Source organism: Bos javanicus, chromosome 3 (genome assembly GCF_032452875.1).
Source record: "Bos javanicus breed banteng chromosome 3, ARS-OSU_banteng_1.0, whole genome shotgun sequence".
NCBI lineage: Eukaryota > Metazoa > Chordata > Mammalia > Artiodactyla > Bovidae > Bos > Bos javanicus.
Window position 1 is genome coordinate 1,026,368 of NC_083870.1, and position 24,766 is coordinate 1,051,133.

The window sequence follows — 24,766 nt, forward strand, 5'->3', positions numbered from 1 at the left end:
ACTCTTGAGAGTCCCTTGGACTGCAAGGAGATCCAACCAGTCCATTCTAAAGGAGATCAGTCCTGGGTGTTCATTGGAAGGAATGATGCTAAAGCTGAAACTCCCAATACTTTGGCCACCTCATGCGAAGTGTTGACTTATTAGAAAAGACTCTGATGCTGGGAGGGATTGGAGGCAGGAGGAGAAGGGGACAACAGAGGATGAGATGGCTGGATGGTATCACCGACTCGATGGACATGAGTTTGGGTGAACTCTGGGAGTTGGTGATGGACAGGGAGGCCTGCTGCTGCTGCTGCTGCTAAGTCGCTTCAGTTGTGACCAACTCTGTGCGACCCCATACACGGCAACCCACCAGGCTCCCCCGTCTCTGGGATTCTCCAGGCAAGAACACTGGAGTGGGTTGCCATTTCCTTCTCCAATGCATGAAAGTGAAAAGTGAAAGTGAAGTCACTCAGTCGTGTCCAACTCTTAGCGATCCCATGGACTGTAGCCCACCAGGCTCCTCCGTCCATGGGATTTTCCAGGCAAGAGTACTGAAGTGGGGTGCCATTGCCTGGCGTGCTGCAATTCACAGGGTCGCAAAGAGTCGGACGCAACTGAGCGACTGAATTGAACTGAACTGAAGAAATAATAACAGGGAACCCCACTGGATAGGGTGATTGGAGAAGGCCTCTCTAAGGAAATGACAGTTAGGCTAAGGCCTCACTGATGAAAATGAGACAGCTCTGGGCAGTTCTGGGGACAGAGCACATCAGGGATCAAGTGCAAAGGACCTGAGATGGGAATGAGTGTCGAAGAGCAGAAAGATGGCTGCTGCCGCCGCTAAGTCACTTCAGTCATATCTGACTCTGTACGACCCCACAGAGGGCAGCCCACCAGGCTACCCTGTCCCTGGGATTCTTCAGGCAAGAACACTGGAGTGGGTTGCCATTTCCTTCTCCAGATTATGCATGCATGCTAAGTTGCCTCAGTCGTGTCTGACTCTGTGTGATCCCATGGACAGCAGCCAACCAGGCTCCTCTGTCCACAGGAATCTCTAGGCAAGAACACTGGAGTGGGTTACCATTTCCTTCTCCAAGAAAGATGGCAGCATGGCTTGGATATAGTGAGCAAGGGGCAAAATTTGAAGTCAGAGTGACAGGCAGAAGCCAGATCATGTAGAGATCTGTAGGCCACAGGAAGAAGTTGGAATGTCATTCAGGATGCAATGAGAAGCCATTAAGAATTTCAAACAAGAAGGCTACATGAACTGATTTGCATTTTTATAAAAATCATTCTTGCGGTTGTGTAAAGAAGGAACTAAAAAGACGCTAGGGGGAAATGGGAAGACCAGCTGGGAGACTACTGTTAACCACAGTAACAGCCAAGAAATGACAGTGATTTCGATCAAAAATCTAGGAGTAGACCAATCGGAAAAAAGTAGGTGAGGGAAAAAAAAAGTGGGTGAGTCCTAGAGGTATTTTGGAAATGGAAGAACTGAATGGATGTGGGGACTGAAGGATAGGAAGTTAATTACGGTGGATCCTAGGTTTCTGGGTTGAGCAATTAGATGGATGATGGTGCCATTTATTGGAGTGGGTGGTGCAGATTACTGAGATTTCTTCTTCATGTTCTGTGTATTCAAGCCTACCTAAAGCTTACCAAAGACATTCCAATTGCCAAATTCAGTGAATCCTTTAAGTGTTCACACTCTTCATCTAACACAGTTAAAACTCCCTTAAAACTTCACACTCTGTTTCCAAGACAGCACTCTTCTGGTTCCTCTCTTACTCGAGTCTCCTTCTCAGGTTCCATACACCCCAGAACTCTGTTCTTGGCCTTCTAGTATTTCCTTCAAGGACTCTCTCCCTTGCTGACCTCATCCAAGCAACCCATAGCTTTAACTACTACCCACATAAAGCCTCCCAGGTCCATATCTCCTTCCAGAACTTTCTTCTCACCCACCCAACTGAAACATCTACCCAACTGTCCCATTTCTATTGAGATATTTCAGCAGCATCTTAAACTCAACATATCCAAAAGTAACTTCATCATCCTCTTCCTCCAACACTCCTTTTCCCTCATCCCATATTCTTCATCTGTGAAAAGCATAACTTTGCAGAACTATGCCCAGCTTCCTAAGCATGAAGCTTAGGATCATCTTTTAAGTCCACATCAAATCAATTTCCAAGCTCCATCAAATTTACTTTGTAACAAGTTCGTAGATATGTCCTCTAACAAGCTTGTGGATATGTCCTCTCTTCATAACTCACCATTTTAATTCAGGTCTTCAATCCTCTGCTCTTGTTTCTTACATAACACTCTGGTTTCTTCAGCCTCACATCATTCAAACACACCTTTCACATCTCAATAGTCAGAGAAATCCTTCACAGGCTCTCTATACCCTTAGGATAAAATTCAGCCTTATTAATGGCAAACAAGGTCCATTGGGATTTAGAGCCTCTGGCTGGGTCTCCTGCCTCAACTCCCACCATCTCTCTTATACACTCCAACCTCTCACCATGCTGACTGACCAACGGGTTCATTCATGAATCTGCATATACTGTTTTCTCCCAATTCCTACTTAATTCAAGCATCCCTTTCTTTTAGCAGTCTGAAATTCAGTCTGAGATGATGACTCTCCTCTGTGCTTTTACAGTAAACCATTAATGAAAGACTTCTTCTATTGCTTATCACATTTTGTTTCTCCCACTGAACTGCAAATTATGTGAGGCCAGCGACTATCTTTCCTAGAATATTTTCGGTGCTTAGTACTTAAAAAACGATTAGTAAATGTTTGTGGAATAACTGCATCTAGATCAAACTTAAGAAGGCTTTCTGTAAAACATGAACTGCTATGTATAGTATTCATGACAAGAAAAGGTAACCTGAAAGAAGAGACATTCAATAGTTTTCTAAAATTGACCAATAACAACAGCTGCTGACTTTCAGACATCAGCATTCATCTTCCATTACTGAAGAGCTAGCTATGTCCAAGGTATGTATTGATGTAACTCTGATGATCTTTTTGTATTCATATCTATTAATATTTATTTCTTCAGTTCAGCTACTTTTTAGTACTCTGAGTTTAAGATTTCTCTCACCGCTTTTGTCCTCAGTAAAGACAGAGGTCAGCTTCTCATGCATAATAATTCTGTCTGAATAAACAAGATTTCTGATACACATTAGTTTTAAGCTATTTTCTACTTGTTCACTAAAACACGAATATTACCATCACCACCACCACCAACAAAAAACACATGCTCCTAACCATTTCCCCCCCTTCAGAAGAGACATTTATACAGAATGGATTGTCTTATATATACAAAGCATATCTTCACCTATCAACCACCAGAGAGTGAAGGGACTTTTACATTTATACTTTATAGCTCCTGAAGTCATTCATTAAATATTTCTCCTGGCTCCAAAAATTACATACAGGGCTTTTCTGTGAAAGTTATTATTGAGTTTTTCATGTTCAGACATAGTGATGCAACTGATATTTTTGCAAAACAAAGAAATGAACAAATCTCCATGGTTTCTTAGGAGCTGGCTCTCTTTATGACCATAACTTACCCACATTCTGAGACAGCAACAAGTTCACTGCTTAGAGCAACAATACACAAAAACGTTCTGTGGCAGACACCACTGCAGATGTCCGTAAAACAATTCATCCAATTCAGTAAATCCACCCTGAAGTTTTTAACCTTATATCTCACTTATGATATCTGGCAAAGGAAAAAATGTGGATTTTTTTTTTTTTTTACAAAGACAGATGTGCCTTTTAATATCCTATGTCTTGTCAAACTATGGTGACTATGTCTGGAATTATTATGGATTTCATGAAAGTCTGTTAAGCCAGCTCATTCCAGTGGTATTTCAGCTCTTTGCACCCTAACCCAGAAGTAATGCTAATTTCTTCTTGGTGCTCTGCAGGTTACAGAGGTAAGATATGAAACTCTGGGGCCCTTCCATTTCCAAGACTTAAAAAACGGATTGGAGAGCACTGGAAATGGAACCAACAAGGTAAAACAAAAGTCGTTCAACAGGAAAACAAACCAACAAAGGCCCCACAGAAGAAAACAGTGCAACCTTCCGCCGACTCCCAAAGGTGGAGAATGCCAGAAGCCTGGGTTCCTGAACCGGAATCGGGCCTGGGCGACCCAGAGTCAGCAAGCGGAGAAGGTGGGCGACTCAGCGAAGGCACAGTGCAGCCGCCCGCCAGGCCCGCTCCCCAGAAAGCCCCCCAAAATGACCAAAGTGGTAAATTCTCCCTGCCTCCTCTACACGCAGGGATCCAGGAAGAAGAAAGAGGCTCCGCGCCTCTCCAGCCGGTTGCGGGCCCGCACTCCCCGCCCGTCAGCTCAGTTCCCCAGGCCCCAGGGCAAGCAGGCCGCGCCCCCTCCCCACCCCTGCGCCCCGCAATCGCCAGGCCGGCCACCAGGTCCCGCCGCCCCCGCTCTGGCCCCGGCATCACTCACAGAGCCCGAGCGCCGCCGCCAGCACCGACCACAGACAGCGCCGGCGGTCTGGGGATGCAATCAGTGCTCCGGCCCCGGCGGGCGCTGCCATCGTCCTTCAGCCGCAGCCGCCGCGGCCCTGGGCCCCGGTCCCCCGGTTAGCTAGGCTCCTGGCCGAGGGCTCTGGACTCGTCGTCGCCGGTATCGGCGAGCAGCGCCACGCCGCGCTCCCCGCTCGCGGCCCCAGCCACAGCCTGCCAGCACTGTGCCGGGGCCTGCGCCCCGCGCTGGCCACAGCAGTCAGCTCATTGGCCTGCCCCGCACACTTTGAAGGACGCGATTGGAAGGCACCGACTGTCCGTCATTCCCTCTCTCCAGGCGGGGCCGCGCCATCTCGGTCCCACCCAGGACTCCTGCCAGCGGTGGAGGTCCCTGGCTGTCGGAGGCGACCGCCGCCGAGCCCTGTGCCTGCCTGCTTGCCTGCGTGGCTGTTCGCCCGTCTTCTCTGGCCTGCGCGCGTCTCCTCTGCGTTTCTGAGCGTCCAGCCCCCCGGATCTCTTCATTGTCTTTGCCTCCGTTTCTGCTCTTCTTGGTTTCTCTGAGCCTCACCTAGAGAAAAACCAGCAGTTCGTTTACACAATTAAAAAAAAAAAAAAGGGAATGAGATGGGGAGAGACTTCTGATTCAGTCGTCCAGATAGAACACATTTCCCCTCTTGCCGTGTATCCCAAGTCTATTTTGCCTGGATTCAGATAATTTATGTGCAAATTGAGAAATCTCATAGCTTAAAAAGAAGTCTCCATCTTGTCTGACTTTCCTCTAAGGAACCCTTCCCCTCCCACTTATGGCTAAGAAGGGTTGGGAACTGGGAATTCTCTAATGCTACCTGGAGCACGTGTGGATGGGGTTTTGCTTTTGTAAATGTCCCTCGATTTATCCAAAATCGGCAAGTTCCCCTCCTGACTCTGAAGTGCCATGCCTGAGCCGGCTCCAGTTGGTTAGCAGTGTCTGACACTTAACTGGTTGCCCAAAAATTCTGGAAAGTGTTTGGAAGGGTCCTTATGAGAACACCCTATGAAAGGGAGAAATGGAAGGGCAGGAGCACAAGAAAAATGAGGGTGTAGGAAGAAAAGGAAGAATCCAGGTGGGAGGCCTGTAGTGTGAGAGAAGGAAACAAGTATTAGACAATTAGGATGAGAGGGGGAGAAGAGCAGGGTAGGAGCACTCCCCTGCAGCCCCTCATTTCAGGGTTTTGTCTCAAGTCAATCTTATGAACAGCCTTCCCGATATTTTTGCTGTTTTAGCCTGCTAGCCCTGTAGTATGGCAGACTGATAGTAATTACCTTAGTCCCAGTGAGAGAAAACTAAACAAACAAGAAAACACCATTTCACCTTATTTCTCTGTCAGCAAGATCCTCATGAAGTGTTTTTGGAATGCCATATGTTGGAAAGACTACAAATGCATTAAATGAGAACCTATTGTGTGCTGTAGAATTAGAATATCCAGGCTTTACTCTCAAGAAGCACAGAGTCTACAGAGTCTACCAGTCAGTGTAGCAAGCAAGTACTGAACTAAAATTTTTCTTCAGTGCTTGAAGAGAGGTCGAATCAAGGAGAAATATAAGGCCAACAGGCAGTGATCCTCAAAGATATGTATCATGTTAAAAGCTTCTCTGCTGCCCATGACACACTTCAATACAAATAACTTCCTTTTCTGAGAACCACTGGCCCACGAGGTGTCCAGAAAAGATGCATCAAGGAAATAGCATTTGAAGCGGATTTTATAGGCTGGATAAATTTTCACCAGAGAGAAACAGGAAAAGCGAACTCACAAATAAGAAAGCAGTACCAAGTGTAAGGATATATATATACGTATATGTACATATACACATGTACATATATCAGTTCAGTTCAGTTCAGTTCAGTCGCTCAGTTGTGTCCGACTCTTTGCGACCCCATGAATCGCAGCACGCCAGGCCTCCCTGTCCATCACCAACTCCTGGAGTTTACTCAAACTCACATCCATCGAGTCAGTGATGCCACCCAGCCATCTCATCCTCTGTTGTCCCCTTCTCCTCCTGCCCCCAATCCCTCCCAGCATCAGGGTCTTTTCCAATGAGTCAACTCTTCACATGAGGTAGCCAAAGTATTGGAGTTTCAGCTTTAGCATCAGTCCTTCCAATGAACACCCAGGACTGATCTCCTTTAGAATGGACTGGTTGGATCTCCTTGCCGTCCAAGGGACTCTCAAGAGTCTTCTCCAACACCACAGTTCAAAAGCATCAATTTTTCGGCGCTCAGCTTTCTTCATAGTCCAACTCTCACATCCGTACATGACCACTGGAAAAACCATAGCCTTGACTAGACGGACCTTTATATATGTACATATACATATATATGTATATAAAGAAAAAAAAAAATCCCACCAAAAAAACCCAGAAAGAGAACCTGGTCTGTGAGGAAAGCTAATGAACTGGGCCTTGAACACAGCTGAAACTTCTGAGAAAACCCAGATGGTCAATTAGAAGGCAGTTAGATATGTAGGTCTGGATCCCAAGGAAGCAACGAGAGAGGTTACCATGAAACCAGAACTTGCGAGGGCGGCAAAGTGTTTCCACAAAAAACCACTATCAGATCATAAGTAGATTATAAATATTTGCTGAATGAATAGATGAATGAATGTTTATTAAATTAATCGAGAACAGTTACAAAGAAAAAGTCATGTGAGGTTGTTTCGGCCATAGTCCTTGCATTCTAGTTTTGGATCCTTCTATAGAGATAGTAAATGGAAAACAAACCAACCTTTGGATTTTCAATCACTATTGTGAACTTGAGAGTCTCACTTAACAAACCTCCTCCTCCTTAGGGAACCTGCTTCTACCTCCTGGAAACCCTTCTTCTCAGCTCAGTCAGTCCAGGCATACAAATCAGAATCAATTGAAGACTTTCCATCAGATGAGAAAAGTCTTTTTAATGGACTGTGTTACCTCTGAAAGGAATGGACTTCTTGGAGAGAATTTTCCCTACAGAGTCAGTAAGGAAAACCATGAGCAGTCTTGTCTGATAATAGATCTGTGTACAGATCCACTGGCCTCTCAGACTTCCTGCTTCATGTAGTATACAGTAAGTACAGTAAGGAGGCTTGGCCTTGGGATCGTCTCAGGGCTTTAAGTCTTCTCTTAATAGAGATCAGATAAGAGGCACCCAGGAGCAGCTAGTGCTAGCAAATACATATGGGCATAATTTTCTAGAGCTGGAATTAATGGAAAAAGTAGAAAAGACAGTGACAGGCACCAGAATTTCCAACATTTTTGTGATTGTAGTAAAATTCTCTTCCACTTCCTGTACTCTCAGTGGTATTCTCTCCCGCCTTGTAGTTTAAAATCTGTTGCCAGAGGAAGAATGGAATGCTGTCATCTGTGGGTGGTGATAGCAAGCCATTCCAGGAGCACTGAGATTTGATGGCTATCAGATAGAGTCAAAGATAAATCCAGGCCACACTGAGAAAGATTTATCTGGAGCTAAATCAGACGGACGAAGGAGCCTCGTAGGCTCCAGTCCATGGGGTCGCTGAGAGTCGGGCACGACTGAGTGACTTCACTTTCACTTTTCACTTTCATGCATTGGAGAAGGAAATGGCAACCCACTCCAGTGTTCTTGCCTGGAGAATCCCAGGGACAGAGGAGCCTGGTGGGCTGCTGTCTATGGGGTCGCACAGAGTTGGACACGACTGAAGCGACTTAGCAGCAGCAGCAAATCAGTTTCATTAACATTTCTACAGAGACTGTCTCAATCCAGGATAGGGATTGCATTTTCCTAGGAAAGTTTTGAAAATCTGAAAATCCAAGTTCTAGTGCCTCCGGTGCCCCTGGTATCCCCGGGCAGAGAGGCACAAGTTGGGAGAACTTGGTAATGCAGTCTTTAGGGTTTACTGTATAGAAGAATGTATCTCCAGCTTCTTCATTCACTGTGGCTGGGATAAAATGTTCCTCAAGGTTCTTTGTCTCCCTGTACCCCAATAGCACCTATGTACTACTTCTGCTTCACCTATGAGGGAAAGATGTGCTCTGGAGAGATATCACAGGCATTCCTCCTGCTGGGAGTGACATTTGTCACTGTGAGCTGGGCAACTGATATCCTGAGTTTTGTTACTGTCAGTCTTCCTATATCATCGTTGGGAGGGAAATGTGATAGTCTAGTGGCACTTGCAGAACAAAAGACAAACCCTTGCAATCACTAGAGAAGAATAAATAGGAAAAATAAAAGCCCTAAAATGATAATAACTTAATAATAAATTCAAGTGGGAAAGGTGAGTATAAAAACAGACCTCTTGGTAACTGTGGAGATGGAGGTTCCCAGAAAACAAGTGATTACATTATTTTACCTAACGAGTTATATTTTGTAGTTTCCTCATTTCCAGGAGAAATAGAAACTTCTTAAGTGTCCAGGACACATTTTTTTCCAGTTAGGTTCTGATGAATAAACTCTGCTGACATCTAGAACTAATGAATATTTTTAAAGGGTATTCTTATCCTCCTTGCTTTGGGACCTAAGAAGAACTGAAGACTCAAGTTAGGATGTCTTCAAATAAAACAAAAGGGTGGGGTCTGAATGTTAGAACCCCAGAACTATAATTTACTCACATGGAACCATAAGTAGAAAGTTAACAACTTAGAGTGTTGTTAACAGCACATGCTGCTGCTGCTGCTAAGTCGCTTCAGTCGTGTCCGACTCTGTGCGACTCCATAGATGGCAGCCCACCGGGCTCCCCGTCCCTGGGATTCTCCAGGCAAGAACACTGGAGTGGGTTGCCATTTCCTTCTCCAATGCAGGAAAGTGAAAAGTGAAAGTGAAGTCGCTCAGTCGTGTCCGACTCTTAGCGACCCCATGGACTGCAGCCCACCAGGCTCCTCCATCCATGGGATTTTCCAGGCAAGAGTACTGGAGTGGGGTGCCATTGCCTTCTCCATAACAGCACATACTGCCTCTAAATGTCTGAGTGAATGAGCAATCGAATGAATAAACTGAATGAATGGTACATGAAATAAAATAAATAGGCCTATTTAGGATAGTCTCTCTGTCTACTTGTAGTTTCCTATCTGGTTATTTGTTAGAGTTACAATTCACAAATACTGATTGTCCAAGTACCAAAGTTTGTAGTTTTAAGGGATTTGGAACATATTGCAGTCATTCAGCAATTAGTCATTGAGCACCAGCTTTGCCAGCATAAGCCTCAATACTAAGTATTTAAAATATAGGAAAAAAGCTCTTTTCTCTTCTCCATTTTCCTCTGTGCGGTTAAATTTACTCCTCCCCATGTCTTTTCACAAGAATTTGAAGATCAAGCAATTTCTGACCAAGAACAAAAGCAGAATCGTTCCATTCCCCAATGGATTTGAATGAAAACTGGTAATAAAATCAGGTATAACTCCGAGAAAAGACACTGGAGAAGACCCAAGCTGGGCCTCTAAGGAGCCTCATTTACCCGTTGGCACTCATTTATGCCATGGCAAGGTCACTTGCACTGTAACTGAATCACAGAAGTGTGAACTCACTGCTGTCTGAACAGCTCATGGGAGAAACGAAATGTTTGACTTCTTGGTGTTTGTTCACTAGAGGTTCGTGGGGCTCAGTAATAAACGTGTGAAACATTGTTTGGGGAAAAAAAATAGAAATAAATAAAATATAGTTAAGAAACCATGCCTTAGAGATACTGGGACAACTGGACACCAATTATAACAATTGTTTGCCAATTATGTAGTAGAATTCAGTGCTGCTGCTAATGTTGATGTCCTCTAACAAGTAATGATTAGAAGAGGTAAGACTGCAACCCAGTTATATACCACATACAATTGGTTTTTAATTTGTTAAAGGATTTCTTTCTAAGAAGGTCAAAAGAGAGAATGAGAAACAGATTTTCCAGCTGAAGAAAACAGAGTAAAAACACATAGATGGCAATACTCAAGGCTGGAAAGATGGTGCTTTGAACACTAGGATAAAAGGTGTAAGCAAGAAACTTACGATTTTACTACTATTGGAAAGTGCAACATCCAGAACTCAGTAGGGGAGAGAATCTGGAACCTACCTGCCACAGGGAAATTACCACACACTCACTGCAGTTTATCAGCCATAAATATAAATAAAATTATAAATACTCCACTGATAGTGACACCATTGTTTTCTTCTGTTACTGATTTTCAAAAATCAAGAGAAGAAGAAAATCCGTTTACACTAGAACGCAAAACAGCTGAGGAATATAAATACATAACAGTGAATAACCACTTGGAAACGCAGAAGTCAGTAGTTCTTCCTGCTTTTACGATGGCAGGAAGACTGCGAGAAGGACGGCTCGTTGGTCTAGGGGTATGATTCTCGCTTAGGGTGCGAGAGGTCCCGGGTTCAAATCCCGGACGAGCCCTCTTTTTTTTTTTCTTCTTTGAATTAAATCCATTTCTAAAGAAATTAACTTTAGATCTATAAATATAATAAATACATGTTGGTGAAAAATACAAAATTGAGACCTTTTGAACTTATAGCACACTTTAAGTTCAAATACCATTAAAAGACATAACCTGAAAACGTAGAAAGTTAGAGCAACGTGATGCTCTGAAAAGACTCATCCCATTCCTGCCAGTTCCAGAGTCGAGCACGTTCGCTGGGCATCTCCGGTGCCTACAAGTGCGACCTAAATCTGCTCACGCCCGCGCCCGTCCGCCTGCACCGCGACCGTGGGAGGCGGACTGCGCGCCCGCTCACCCGGGCCCGCCGACCCTCCGTGCCCCGCTCACGCTCGGAGTGTTCCGGGGCTGCCCCGGGGTCCGCACGAGGCGTGTCTCTTTTCCGAGCACGTGTGTTTCAAAGTGGTAAAGCATATTCATATCTTGCCCTCAGACGAAAAAGACCACATATTGTACGAATTGATCTCATTTGATCATTTACTTCGTGAAAAGTACTTTTTGGTCGTCTTGGTCAAGGTTTGAGCTCAAGGAACTAGAATAGTTTCATTTCAGCCCTTAAATGAGTCATATTGGGGGCGGGTGGGGGGGGGGGGTCTTAAATTGTACCGCTTATGCAAGAAAAAAACCTGGGCTCGTCCGGGATTTGAACCCGGGACCTCTCGCACCCGAAGCGAGAATCATACCCCTAGACCAACGAGCCGCTCTCGGCGAAAACGCTCCCAGAGCCTCCCTTCAGCCTTATCCGACCGCCAGCTGCACCACCCGACCAACCTCGGCTGGACAATCTCCTCTCATTTCCCAGGTCTCGGATCAAAACGTTTTCGCCACCCAGAGAGACGCCAGGAAGGGACGTGCATTTTTTCCCAGCGGGGTCGGTCTTATCTCCCGGCGCCTGGGCTCTGCGCCGCCGCCTGCGGCCATCCGCACAAGATCCCGGAAGCCGCCTTCCATGAGCCAGGATAGCCCCTGGAAGGCGGGGGCGGCAGGGCGGTGGAAGCCGGGGCTAGGAGGGCGCAGGCAGGGCCCCTCGGACGTCTCGGACTCCGCCAGGTGCTCGCAGCCCAGGGTCCCCATGCCACCAGTTTCGCTACTTGCGGGGAGGTCCCGCCGCTCTCAGCTCAGACCAGCCTCAGAGCACTTGGCTGTGTGCAGCGTGCCTCATCCGCATTCCTAGCCTCTGCTTGGCCGCCGGAAGACGCTCGGCTGCCGACGACGCTCATGGGTGGGTGGAGCGGGAAAAACCTCGAGGAGCTGGCAAGAAATGGGAAAGGATGCACCTTATCCCTGCAAGGAAGTGTTGGGACAAAGAATTCTCAAAGGGGAGAGTATTGACAGATAACTTTTTTTCCAACGTTCATTTTGAGATCACGCACTCTTTTTAGAGCCTTGCATGTACTGAACGCACTGCGTATCTGTAACAATCTGTCTCTCACGTACTAACCTCATTTCGCAGTTAGGTATTTCAGGCGACATGGCGAGGAAGTGGTATGGTAGGCACAGCAACTACCCAAGTCTTAGAAGGTGTGGTGGATGGGGAGGACCATGAAAGGGGCAGGGAGGGAGACAGAGTTAGGTGCCTTGTTAGCTTGGAGGAGTGGAGAAGGCAGTGTCAGTGGGCAGAAACTTAGACCTAGGACCACCTTCCCTTCATTTGTTCTTCATAGGGAAGAACAAATCTGATTCCATATTGTATCTGTTTTTGTTTGTTTTTTACTTTAATCTGTGTATTCTATTCGGAGAAGGCAATGGCACTTCCAGTACTCTTGCCTGGAAAATCCCATGGACGGAGGAGCCTGGAAGGCTGCAGTCCATGGGGTCGCTGAGGGTCGGACACGACTGAGAGAATTCGCTTTCACTTTTCACTTTCATGCATTGGAGAAGGAAATGGCAACCCACTCCAGTGTCCTTGCCTGGAGAATCCCAAGGACGGGGGAGCCTGGTGGGCTGCCATCTATGGGGTCGCACAGAGTGGGACACGACTGAAGTGACTTAGCAGCAGTAGCAGCAGCAGTAGCAGCAGCAGCAGCAGTGTATTCTATTGCTTTTGCTACAAGGTAATTACCACTTAAGCATTCTTGCCTGGAGAGCCCCATGAACAGTAGGAAAAGGCAAAAAGATATGACACTGAGAGATGAACGTCCCAGTTGGGTAGGTGCCCAATATGCTAGCAGAGAAGAGCGAAGGAATAGCTCCAGAAGGAATGAAGAGGCTGAACAAAAGCTAAAACAACGTCAGGCTGTGGATGTGTCTAGTGGTGGAAGTAAAGTCTGGTGCTATAAAGGACAATATTGCATAGGAACCTGGAATGTTAGGTCCATGAGTGGAGGTAAATTGAAAGTGGTCAACAGGAGATGGCAAGAGTGAACATCAACATTTTAGGCATCAGTGAATTAAACTGGGCAGGAATGGGCAAATTTAATTTAGATGGTCATTTTATCTACTACTGTGGGCAGGAATCCCTTAGAAAAAATGAAGTAGCCATCATAGCCAACAAAAGAGTCTGAAATACACTACTTGGGTGCAGTCTCAAAAATGACAGAATGATCTTGGTTTCCAGGGCAAACCATTCAATCTGAAGAATCTGAAGTTGAACGGTTCTAGGAAGACCTAAAGAACTAACACCAAAAAAAGATGTCCTTTTCATCATACGGGACTGGAATGCAAAAGTCGGAAGTCAAGCGATACCTGGAGTAACAGGCAAGTTGGGCCTTGGAGTACAAGATGAAGCAGGATAAAGACTAACAGTTTGGCCAAGAGAACGTGCTGGTCATAGCAAGCACACTTCCAACAACACAAGTGAAGACTCTACACATGGACATCACCAGATGGTCAATACTGAAATCAGATTGATTATATTCTTTCCAGATGAAGATGGAGAAGCTCTATACAGTCAGCAAAAATAAGACTGGGAGCTGACTCTGGTTCAGAACATGAACTCCTTATTGCAAAATTCAGACTTGAAGAACATAGGGAAAACCACTAAGCCATTCAGGTATGACCTAAATCAAATCTCTTATGATTATGCAGTGGAAGTGACAGATTCAAGGGATTAGATCTGATAGAGTGCCTGAAGAACTATGGACAGAAGCCTGTAACATTGTACAGGATGCAGTGATCAAAACCATCCCCAAGAAAACAGAAATGCAAAAAGGCAAAATGGTTGCCTGAGGAGGCCTTACAAATAGCTGAGAAAAGAGAAGCAAAAGGCAAAGGAGAAAAAGGAAAGATATATCCATTGAATGCAGAGTCCCAAAGAATAGCAAAGAGAGATAAGAAAGCCTTCCTCAGTGATGAGTACAAAAAAATAGAAGAAAACAATAGAATGGAAAAGACTAGAAATCTCTTCAAGAAAATTAGAGATACCAAGGGAACATTTCATGCAAAGATGGGCACAATAAAGGACAGAAACAGTGTGTACCTAATGGAAGCAGATAATAAGAGTAAGCAAGAATACACAGAAGAACTATACAAAAAAGATCTTCATGACCCAGATAACCACAATGGTGTGATCACTCACCTAGAGCCAGACATCCTGGAGTCTAAAGTCAAGTGGACCTTAGGAAGCATGACTACAAACTGAGCTGGTGGAGGTGATGGAATTCCAAGTGAGCTATTTCAAATCCTGAAAGATGATGCTGTGAAAGTGCTGCACTCAATATGCCAGCAAATTTGGAAAACTCAGCAGTGACCACAGGACTGGAAAAGGTCAGTTTTCCTTCCAATCCCAAAGAAGGGCAATGCCAAAATATGTTCAAATTACTGCACAATTGCAATCATTTCACATATCAGCAAGGTAAGGCTCAAAATCCTTCAAGCTAGACTTCAACAGTATGTAATTCAAAAAATCATCTACTTCTTCATTGACTACACTAAAGCCTTTGATTGTGTAGATCACAACAAACTGGAAAATTCTTAAAGAGATGGGAATACCAGACCACCTTACCTGCCTCCTGTGAAACCTGTATGCAGGTCAAGAAGCAACAGTTAGAACCGGACAGACTCTAGCAACAGTTAGAACAACAGACTGGTTCCAAATTGGGAAAGGAGTATGTCAAGGCTGTATATTGTCACCCTGCTTATTTAACTTATATGCAGAGTACATCATGTGAAATGCTGGGCTGGATGAAGCACAAGCTGGAATCAAGTTTGCAGGGAGAAATATCAAAAGCCTCAGATATGCAGATGATACTATCCTTATGGCAGAAAGGGAAGAAGAACTAAAGAGCCTCTTGATGAAAGTGAAAGAGGAGAGTGAAAAAATTGGCTTAAAACTCAGCATTCGGAAAACAAAGATCATGTCATCCGGTCCCATCACTTCATGGCAAATAGATGGGGAAACAATGACAGACTTTATTTTCTTGGGCTCCAAAATCACTGCAGATGGTGACTGCAGCCATGAAATTAAAAGATTCTTGCTCCTTGGAAGAAAAGCAATGAAAAGCAAAAAGAAAAACCTAGACAGGGTATTAAAAACAGAGACATTACTTTGCCAACAAAGGTCCATCTAGGTTTTTCCAGTAGTCATGTATGGATGTGAAAGTTGGACCATAAAGAAAATTGAGCGCCAAAGAATTGATGCTTTTGAACTGTGGTGTTGGAGAAGACTCTTGAGAGTCCCTTGGACTGCAAGGAGATCCAACCTGTCAATCCTAAAGGAAATCAGTCCTGGGTGTTCATTGGAAGGACCGACATTGAAGCTGAAATTCCAATACTTTGGTCACCTGATTTGAAGAATTGACACATTGGAAAAGACCCTGATGCTGAAAAAGATTGAAGACAGGAAGAGAAGGGGACAACAGAGGAAGAAATGATTGAATGGCATCATTGACTCGATGGATGTGAGTTTGAGCAAGCTCCAGGAGTTGGTGATGGACAGGGAAGCCTGGCATGCTGCAGTCCATGGGGTTGCAAAGAGTGGGACACGACTGAGTGACTGAACTGACTGAGCCACCAAGGAAACCCAACTGACATTATGAAAGTGAAAGTGTTAGTTGCTCAGTCATGTCCCACTCGGAGACACCGTGGACTGTAGACTGTGAGGCTCCTCTTGCCATGGAAATCTGCAGCCAAGAATGCTGGAGTGGGTTGCCATGCCCTTCTTCAGGAGATCTTCCCAACCCAATGATTGAATCCACGTCTCCTGCTTTGCAGGCAGATTCTTTACCATCTGAGCCACCTGGGAAGAAACTGACATTATTGGTTTGTCTAAATACAAGTAATTTTTTCAAAACTTCATATACAACTACACCATCAAGGGCCAGAGTCATTACTGACAAGAGTGCCCAGTGAGGAATCCTAGCCCATTTCAACCTCTTCCTTCTACATCCTGTTTCCCTCATGGCATCTCCTTGACTGTGCCAGGGTGTTGCAGGTCCCATGGAGAGCCCAGAACTTTCCAGGAAGAGAAGTCAATAATTCTCTTTGTTCCTGTTTTTGAAGTGGGTGGCTCCCTTTACACTGCGAGGCATTTAACACATTCATCATCTCTTCTTTCTCTGAGGAGGATCAAAGAACCACAGTTTCCTGCCCCATTTGACTGCAATTGTGGTTTCTCCAGAATTCCCATGGCTCTTCTTGACTCGGAGAGCAGAACTGGAGTAATGGTTTTCTCAGCCTCCATAGGCACTCTGATCATGACATCACTGGGCCTGGCTTACTCTAATCAAGACTGGGAACTCAGGAAAATGTGTAAACTGCCCCTAGACTTTCATGTACTCTGCTGTTCTTTTTCAATCCCTTCTAGAAGGTTTTCTAGAACAAACTCAAGATGTGATGACAAAGGTTTAAAATATTCTCTTTCTCAGGATATGCATTTTGACTGGGAAGACTAGAGGCAATGGAATCAGTTGGTAATTAAAACATTTCAGGCATCTGGTATCAGTGAGGGAGTTGTAGGGCAGTGATAAATGTTGAAGATAATCCTACTCCCGTCTGAAATCAGCTCAGTCATTCCTTACTTAATATTTATTGAGCGCCTATAACACATGAGGCAAAACTGGCGCAATGGACAACACAGATACTGGCTTAACCCACTGGAGCTCCAGACTGGCTCTGGACATAGCAAACATCACACGAAAAATGAGACTATTTTCTTTGGTGGCTTCTGAAAACAAATTCTGTTTTATTTGGGTAGCACTTAAATTTTGCTCAGACTCTGTTTTGTTTTTCGTTGTTGCCTACCCAGCATCATTTCTTTTAGTAACAGCACTCTGCTTTAACCTTGAGGCACCCTGTTACTCCCATTCACGGTCCTTGAAGATGATAGAACTCACTCACCTAGGCCCTAACTGCAGGAGACAGCATGTGACCGAGGGCTGGCCCATCTGATCTCTGCATCTCCTTGTTCATAACGATCGGTTCAGACATGGGTATGTGATCCCCATGGAGCCTACAGAAAACCTTTGTAGGACTTTCCCCTACAGTTATTAGGAAACAATAAGCTCTTTCTATTGGGTTTGCAGGCTGGGAAGAGCCTACTTGAGACTATGGTCAACAGAAGAAAGCAGAGACCAGTAACAGACAGAGATTTCTGACATTGCTTAATTGATTGTATTCAGGTCTGTCCATGGATTGTCAATGTATATTATTCAGTGTACAGGCAAATAGAGAAAGGAGGAGGGGGAGAGAGAGAGAGATTCATAGACATAGCTGTTTAGTATCAACCAGTTTGAGTTCCTTTCATTAGCAGCTGAAGGTCCTTATTCATTCAACTGCATTAAACTTTTACACCTCCAAGAGTACTTAATCAAAAGATGATGAACTATTTGTTCATCCATTTCTTTATTCCATTATCTAACATATGTTAATGATTAGTCAATTGGTCACAAGCTAAAACTGGTCTGGCAAACTGGATCCTTTTCAGGGTGACCTTGGTGAAGAGAGTGGAGTCCTGAGTCTCCGGGGTTTTTGTGGGTAGCTGGTTGGTTACCTAATGCTACATGCAGCTGAAACAGCATCACAGCCTCTTTTCAATACTGGCATATTCCTTCAAAACAGTCAGGTTTTCTTCATGCTCCCTCTCTGGAGAAAGGAGGAACACAGTTTAAAATTCAAGCTGGACTACAAAGGAATTGGAAGAATGATTCTGACTCTTTTCTTCAACCTTGCAGCTGTGAAGAAACAGTGTTTTCCTTCAACCTATTAACGGAGCCTGAATGAAACAAAGTCTTCCTGGCCTGGTGATGACTGTTCCACCTAAAACACAAATGGATTTCTTTAATCCCCAGTGTGAAGTCCTAGTCTCAACTATAGCGATACATCGCTGAATCACAGTGTTTCGAGAAGAGAGAGCATTGAACACCCAGGCTGTAGCACCAACAAGGAACAGGGTCCTGGGTTCGCTTCATGAATTCCCCACCAGGAGTCACCAATAACAATGCCTGGGAATAGGGTCTCTATGTTCTCACAAAACAGATCAAATATGTGATTAACAGGGAACTGGTGAGACTTTTGATACCATCACACATGCTCCTTCAGTGTCACATTCTTGTCATTTTTATTGCTCCTTCATCTGCTACTGTAAGGTATGTAAGATAGAGTTTTATTTCTACATTCACATCCCATCTATTCCATTCCTTTTTCTAGTAAGGAAGAATGGCATATTTCCCCCTTTCACCACACACACCCACAGCCAAGCTCACATTCTCAAAACTTTTGCCTAGATATGTGCATGCATATATAAACAACCCAAAGACATATATAAATAAATCCATGTATTGTTTAGGGGGTATACATCTCTGTGAAGAGATTAGATAGGTAGATAGACAGATAGTATATAGATCTCAAAATAACTGACACACATATCTCCCAAACTCTGCTAAAATACAAAACTTATTATAGTATCAGTCTTCACTAGATTACAAGATTTAGAAGCTACATTCAATTTAAAAATAGTTTTTGAAAAAATGTATATATCAAATATTCATACTATTCTGGAGTTAGAAAAACTGTAATGAGGTGATAAAAACTGAGGTACCAGTGGTGAGATAAGGCCTTTTAGTCTGGAAAACTACTTTTTGAAGTCAGAGTAGATAGAGTATGGTCTAAGAGACCTCCAGAAAAACGACTGCTCCAACTACCAAATCGTATGTTGAGATACTGAAATAAATCTGAATAAGGAGCAACTCTAAAGATTAAGATTTATTTGGACGAGTATCTTTCAGCAGGAGTGTGTGAAGGGGGGAGAGAGTATGTTAAGAAAGGGGTAGTCAGGCCCCCCGTTCCTAGCGAAGCTTCCTGTACTCTCTCAACAGAACGTTTAAGCGAGAGCTATTCAAGGAGAACAGGCCAACGACCCACTCCATCCCTCCGGAGTCGGGGAGGAGACCCTGGGTTTCCATTCAAGTCAGGGAAGGATGTCCTTATTATGTAGGTTGCACATCATGATGCCCAGTGCACTTCCCAGGAGATATCTAATTCATGCTCGGGGCTCCCCTTCTGGAAGCACAAACGTTATCTTCCCAGGATAAACCAGAGGGCAGGCACTGCTCAGGTGTCACTGCTCTGCTTTCAGGAAGAGGAAATGAAGTGCAGACCTGTGAAACCTCTTGATATTCTTCCTCCCCAAAGGAGTTGCTGCCTGCCTCTGCCTCCTTGTCCCCTGGCAGAAGGAGATGAGCTGAAAATTCCTAACTAGAGAATTACCAGATGGGAAAGCTCCTGGTAAATTACCAGATGGGATAGCTCCAGATGGGGAGCTTCCCTGGTGGCTCAGACAGTAAAATCGTCTGCTTGCAATGCTGGAGACCTGGTTTCAATATCTGGGTCAGGAAGATTCCTTGGAGAAGGAAAATCCTGGAAAATTCCATGGATGGAGGAACCTCACAGGCTACAGTCCATGGGGTCACAAAGAGTCTGACACGACTAAGCAACTTTGCTTTCACTTTCAAAGCTCCTGTCGCTGAAACAGACACATATTTTTAAATGTTTCAATAATTATCTCTTCTAGTCCAGTGTTTTCAAAATTGGTTGACCAGTCAAATTTGGACCAAGCTGAAAGGTTGTTTCAGGGTCTCCATACAATTTCAGGTCTTCTGTAACTTTACAGGATGTATATTTCCAGTGATACTACTTTGATTCTAGCCACCTGAAATGAGTTTTTACTTACATTTGAGAACTGTGAAAACTTAGGAATAATAAAAAGGCTATCACTTTATATAAACTCAATCTGATTAGCTAAATGCCAGTCCAGTTCTGAGGTCAGCTGTAGGGATATATGGGTGTGGATCTGGGCCCCACAGGTTGACCAGTATCCCTGGGGAGTTGTCAACACAGCAAATTGTTTTAAATAAGTTTTCTTAAAAAAAAGAAAAAAAAGTCCATCAAGTGACACAAACTCAAGCTGATCAAAGTCTTCTGCCCTCAGATCCACTCTCCGTCTGCAACGGTGTGGAGGTTGGGAAATGGCACCCTGTGTCTTCAGGCTGACTTCAGACTCTCAGCCCATCGTGTCCTGCAATGGCTTCCTTTGCTGCTACTATGATCCTTGCTGCTACTTTCAAAGACATGGCTCCAGCAGCTTCATCACTAGAAGCAATGTGCTCTTCACATTTTAGTGTCCTGGACAGGGGTGTTGTCCTGAGAGCAAAAGAGGAAGGAATAAATTAGGAGGAGAGTAGGGAAATCTGGACACTCAGCTTGTCTTCCTGGGGATGCTAAGTCAGGTAACCATAGTAATAGTGATAATAATACTATGTGACTGACATAGTTTTTCATACTCATCAACACATTTATTCCTCACAAAAGCAATATGAGTTTGGTACTTCTATTTACTCTGTTTTATAGGTGGGTTAATTAAGGCACAGAGAGGTCAAGTGACTTCCCCTAGGTCATAGAGCTAGCAAGTGGGGGAGTCAGGATTTAAACCCCGGGATCAGAGCTTGGGCTCTCAACAAGAACACTGCCTTTTCCTTGATGCTTGGCCTCCCATGTCCTCGCTGCCCTAGCTTCTCCCCTCATCACTCATTCCCTTTAATTTCATCATCCGGAAACACTGCTGAAGAATCAAAGAGAAAGAAGAAAAGTTCCTCATGAGCAGAATGTATATGGGTAAAAAGGAGTTTCAGGTTCAGTTGAAAGTAACTGAAGAAACAAAGTAAGCAGCAGCCTGGTTTGGGGAGTGTGGAAGGAGGGGCTGCTGGGCCTGTGGGGCGCAGCTGGGACCATGTGAGAGCCTGGCTGGTGCTAAGCAGTCAGGGGAGGCCAGGAGGTGATGGGGAGGACCAGGTGCAGGCGTCATGATGCTGCCCAGAGGCCGAGAAGGGGCCAGGGCAGCCCAGCCAGCCAGAGGTCAAAGAATGGACGTGGTTTCTAGGGTGGGTTGCCAGCATCAGCTATTTCAGAGAGGTGAGGATGACAAGAGCAGAGACATGTCAGGTCTTTGGTGGATGGGAGGGCATGAGTGAGCTTCAAAGTCATTGGTAAGCGTGAGGGTCAGAGAGCAGAGTTGAGAGATTTATCTTTAGGATTAGAGATAAATGTTTGTAGGCAGAAAGGGGCGAGCTAGTGAGGTGTTAGAAATACAGACGGGTAACCGAACAGGAAAATCTTGGGCTAACCCCCTTGCTTAAAAGGCACACGTATGCTCTACAAATATCTTGTAGAAAAGTCCAGAAAACGATTGATACAGCAAACAAGAGGGGTAATCTTATCAAGGATAAAGGGCCTCTCCTCGGATTCACAGGGAAAAGAGACTCTTTGAGGGTGTGAGGCAGGTGACGAACAGGCCGGTCTTCCTTTTGGGTAAACAGGAGATGAGGTCATTTGCGAAGCAGGAGAGGAAGAGGCAGGCAGTGAGCTGGGGGGATGGGGATGAAAACAGGATGACAGAGAAGCAGTGAAGGGTGTCCCTGCAGAGGATGGACATGGTTCAGCCAGGTTGGCAAGAGTTTATAACAGATCCAGGCAGCATGGTTTTGTGCATTCCACCAATGACATTCAGGAGGTGGGTGTGAGAGTGACTGGACTTTGGGGATTAATACAGAAAACCAGAGCAGGTCCATGGTGAAACCAAGATTAAGGTGCAGAAGGACAACAAAAACATACAGAAGGACAGCTCATAAGTGACTGTCTCCAAGGGACAGGAATCATCCAAAGTCACAGAGCTCAAGTTGACACAAAGGATATCAGCTCTACTCATCAGAATAAACCGCTTCACAAAAGAACCTCTGTATAAATCCAGATAATTTATTTAATCTGGGAGGGGCACTGCTTCTAATTCTCTTTTGGACTTCTCAAGCCTGGTCAAGGTTGGAACCAAAATACCTCAGGCAGTGGTGCCACAGGATTTCCCGGTGAGGACAATTACGTTGTAGGCCCCTTGGGCACAGGCTTCCCCAGGGATACCATACCTGTCCCAGGTCTTTCCTGGATCAGGCAGAGGCAGCACACAATAAAGAAACACTGTTCTAGTACCACCCCCACCCCTGACCTCCACATCTAACCCCCATCTTCTTTGATTGGTAGAAATATATTGATCAGATCAACTACATAAGAATATACTCAATGTCAAAGACTGTCAAGAGGAAGGGATAAGTGTATGCAGGAATTAAAAAAATATATCTTTGTCCAAAATAACTGCAACTCAGCCCATCAAACCCAAATAGGACTGAAAATATGAACACTGAGTGATTTATGGTGATTATGTCTACTAGAAGAGAAGGCACAAAGAGAAAGATGAGGGCAGAGATTCAAAATTCATTCTCACAGATCACAAAAATTTACTGTATAGCACAAGGAACTATATTTGCTATCTTGTAATAACCTATAATAGAGAAGAATGAAAAAAAAAGAACACAGATGTATACACATATATATGTATAATCAAATCACTTTGCTGCACATCTGAAACTAGCACAATATTGTAAATCAATGAAAAAAAATCCATTCTCCATACTCCCATGTTGCTAGAATCTTGAAAATGAGAATTTATTCTGTGTACTATGTAATAAAAATTAGACAGCTTACCCAGTAATTTTAGATACAGGTCAGTTGGAAAATGATTCTAACATTTATTAATTTAGTTCATTAATTTATTAACTGACATTAATAAAATAGGCAAAGTAGGAGAAAGTCTTTGCTATGTCTTCCAGCTTCTATTTTACAATTACACTAGGAATCTGTAGACGATACCTTTTGTTTACCTGACCAAATTTTGCCAATTCTTAAAGAAGAGTAGATAAACTGAAAAGTCCCAGTGAATAGCATATTATTATTGGTTTGATTCAAGGGAAAAAGGGGAAGTTTGGATGTACAGTTTCTGGAAAAGACATTATTTTCACCTGAGTCTTTTTGCTGTTCACTTGGCACCTCACACACATACCCGTATTTATCCCTGTATATTAAAGAATTTAACATACTAAATCCTCAAGAATTTTTTCAAGAAGTTATCATTCTTCAATTAAAATCTCCCTGGGAGTGGATGTGTGTTTGTTGCCAACACACACACACACACACACACACACACACACACACACACTGTAACTAGTACAGTGTTCTGCACATAGTGAGGATATGACACATGCAATTAAGTAAGAAATGAGATGCTGTTACGCTCTTGTAAAGAGGTAGCACCTCGCATTTAAGTAATAAAAAAATGAAAATCTTGAAAATCAAAAAATCAAAAATTTTAAAGTATTGCTATTGAGGAAAGAACATTCAAAAGTTACATTAGGACCTGAACACTAACAATTTGGAGTATAAAAACACAACCACAAAGAAGCGGGGCTGGAAGGGTGTACACACGCCAGGCCTTATGTAATCTGGGCACAGTCCTAAACGACAGCTCTCAGATGGCATTTGAGAGCTACAGGCTCTCAGTCTGTTCAACCAATTTTGTGCTTATAAATTACTTCACCTATTTGCTTCAAGGATCTAGATATTAACCACTGAAAAAACCAAACCAAACCAAAAACACTGGCAGGGTTGGGGTACAGCGAGGGTGAGAGTCAGGGAAAGCTTGGCAGGGGCCCCCATGCAGAGAAGGGCCTCACAGAGGGTTTGGAATCTGTGTTTTGAGTGCCCTGGAAGCCATGGAACAAGGGGGAGCAGAGGTGAGTGAGTTGTCTTCCTCCAAAGATATGTCCAATCCTAACCCCCAGTACGTGTGCATGTGACCTTATTTGGAAAGGGGATCTTTGTAGACATACTTAAGGATCTCAAGATGAGACCATTCTAGACTTAGGGTGGGCCGACATCCAATGACTGGGGTCCTTATAAGAGAGAGGAGCGGGAGTTTTGAGGCACACAGAGACAGACCATGTGAGGACAGAGTCAGAGGTTGGGGTGATAAGTCTTCAAACCTGGGAATGCCAAGAATTGCTGACAACCATCAGAAGCTGGAAAAGGCAAGACAGGATTCTCAGGGTTGCCAGCAGTCAGCAGAAGTTAGGAGAAAGGCATGGAGCAGACTCATCCTCCAAGCCTCCATAAGGAAGCAACCCAACCAACACCTTGCATTTGGAGTTCTGGCCTCCAGAACTGTGGGACAACACATTTGTATTGTTTTTAAGCTGCCAATTTGTGGTAATTTGTTATGGCAGCCCTAAAGACATGAGTAATTTTAGAAATTACTAAAATCTAGAGTAAACACACAAGCACACCTCTTTGGTTGCTGTACAGAGAATGGACTATGTAGGCAGAAAAAAAGGAAGCAGGAAGTCAGATAAGAGGCTAATGCAGTCGGAGGCTGATGGTGGCTTGAGTGAATGAATGAACTGATACAAAGGGAAGGGGGAAACACTGGAGGGTGACTTTGTTGATGAGATTGTCGGGGTGGTGGTAGGGGATGGGACACAGAACTCTTCTTGTGGAAGGCTGGTCTTGCTCCTGAGGCATAGGTAGGTGAGGTTAAGGTACGCTTCCTGGGAGTGG

General features: G+C 44.3%; 2 protein-coding genes and 2 non-coding genes across 10 annotated transcripts in view; 1 reads left to right on the plus strand and 3 right to left on the minus strand.

Moving 5' to 3' along the window:
• Positions 1–4,749, minus strand: part of MPZL1 (myelin protein zero like 1) — an 81,553-nt gene extending 76,804 nt beyond the window's left edge. For 2 of the 3 annotated variants that reach the window (XM_061399409.1, XM_061399410.1), the window contains exon 1: positions 4,461–4,728. In XM_061399409.1, coding sequence (XP_061255393.1) covers positions 4,461–4,551 — 91 coding nt within the window. In that variant the 5' untranslated portion in view covers positions 4,552–4,728. Of the gene's footprint in view, positions 1–4,460 lie in introns of all 3 variants that reach the window. The other variant, XM_061399408.1, reaches the window with a different exon arrangement.
• A 6,036-nt stretch (positions 4,750–10,785) lies between these two features.
• TRNAP-AGG (transfer RNA proline (anticodon AGG)) lies at positions 10,786–10,857 on the plus strand. Its single transcript has one exon. It is a non-coding gene; the product is annotated as a tRNA-Pro (tRNA).
• Positions 10,858–11,525: 668 nt separating this feature from the next.
• On the minus strand, positions 11,526–11,597 carry TRNAP-CGG (transfer RNA proline (anticodon CGG)). Its single transcript has one exon. It is a non-coding gene; the product is annotated as a tRNA-Pro (tRNA).
• Positions 11,598–18,596: 6,999 nt separating this feature from the next.
• The window catches only part of RCSD1 (RCSD domain containing 1), a 71,985-nt gene continuing 65,815 nt past the window's right edge, over positions 18,597–24,766 (minus strand). For all 5 annotated transcript variants that reach the window (XM_061399404.1, XM_061399407.1, XM_061399406.1 and 2 more), the window contains one exon: positions 18,597–20,473. In XM_061399404.1, the coding sequence (XP_061255388.1) occupies positions 20,441–20,473 (33 nt within the window). In that variant the 3' untranslated portion in view covers positions 18,597–20,440. The remainder of the gene's footprint in view (positions 20,474–24,766) is intronic.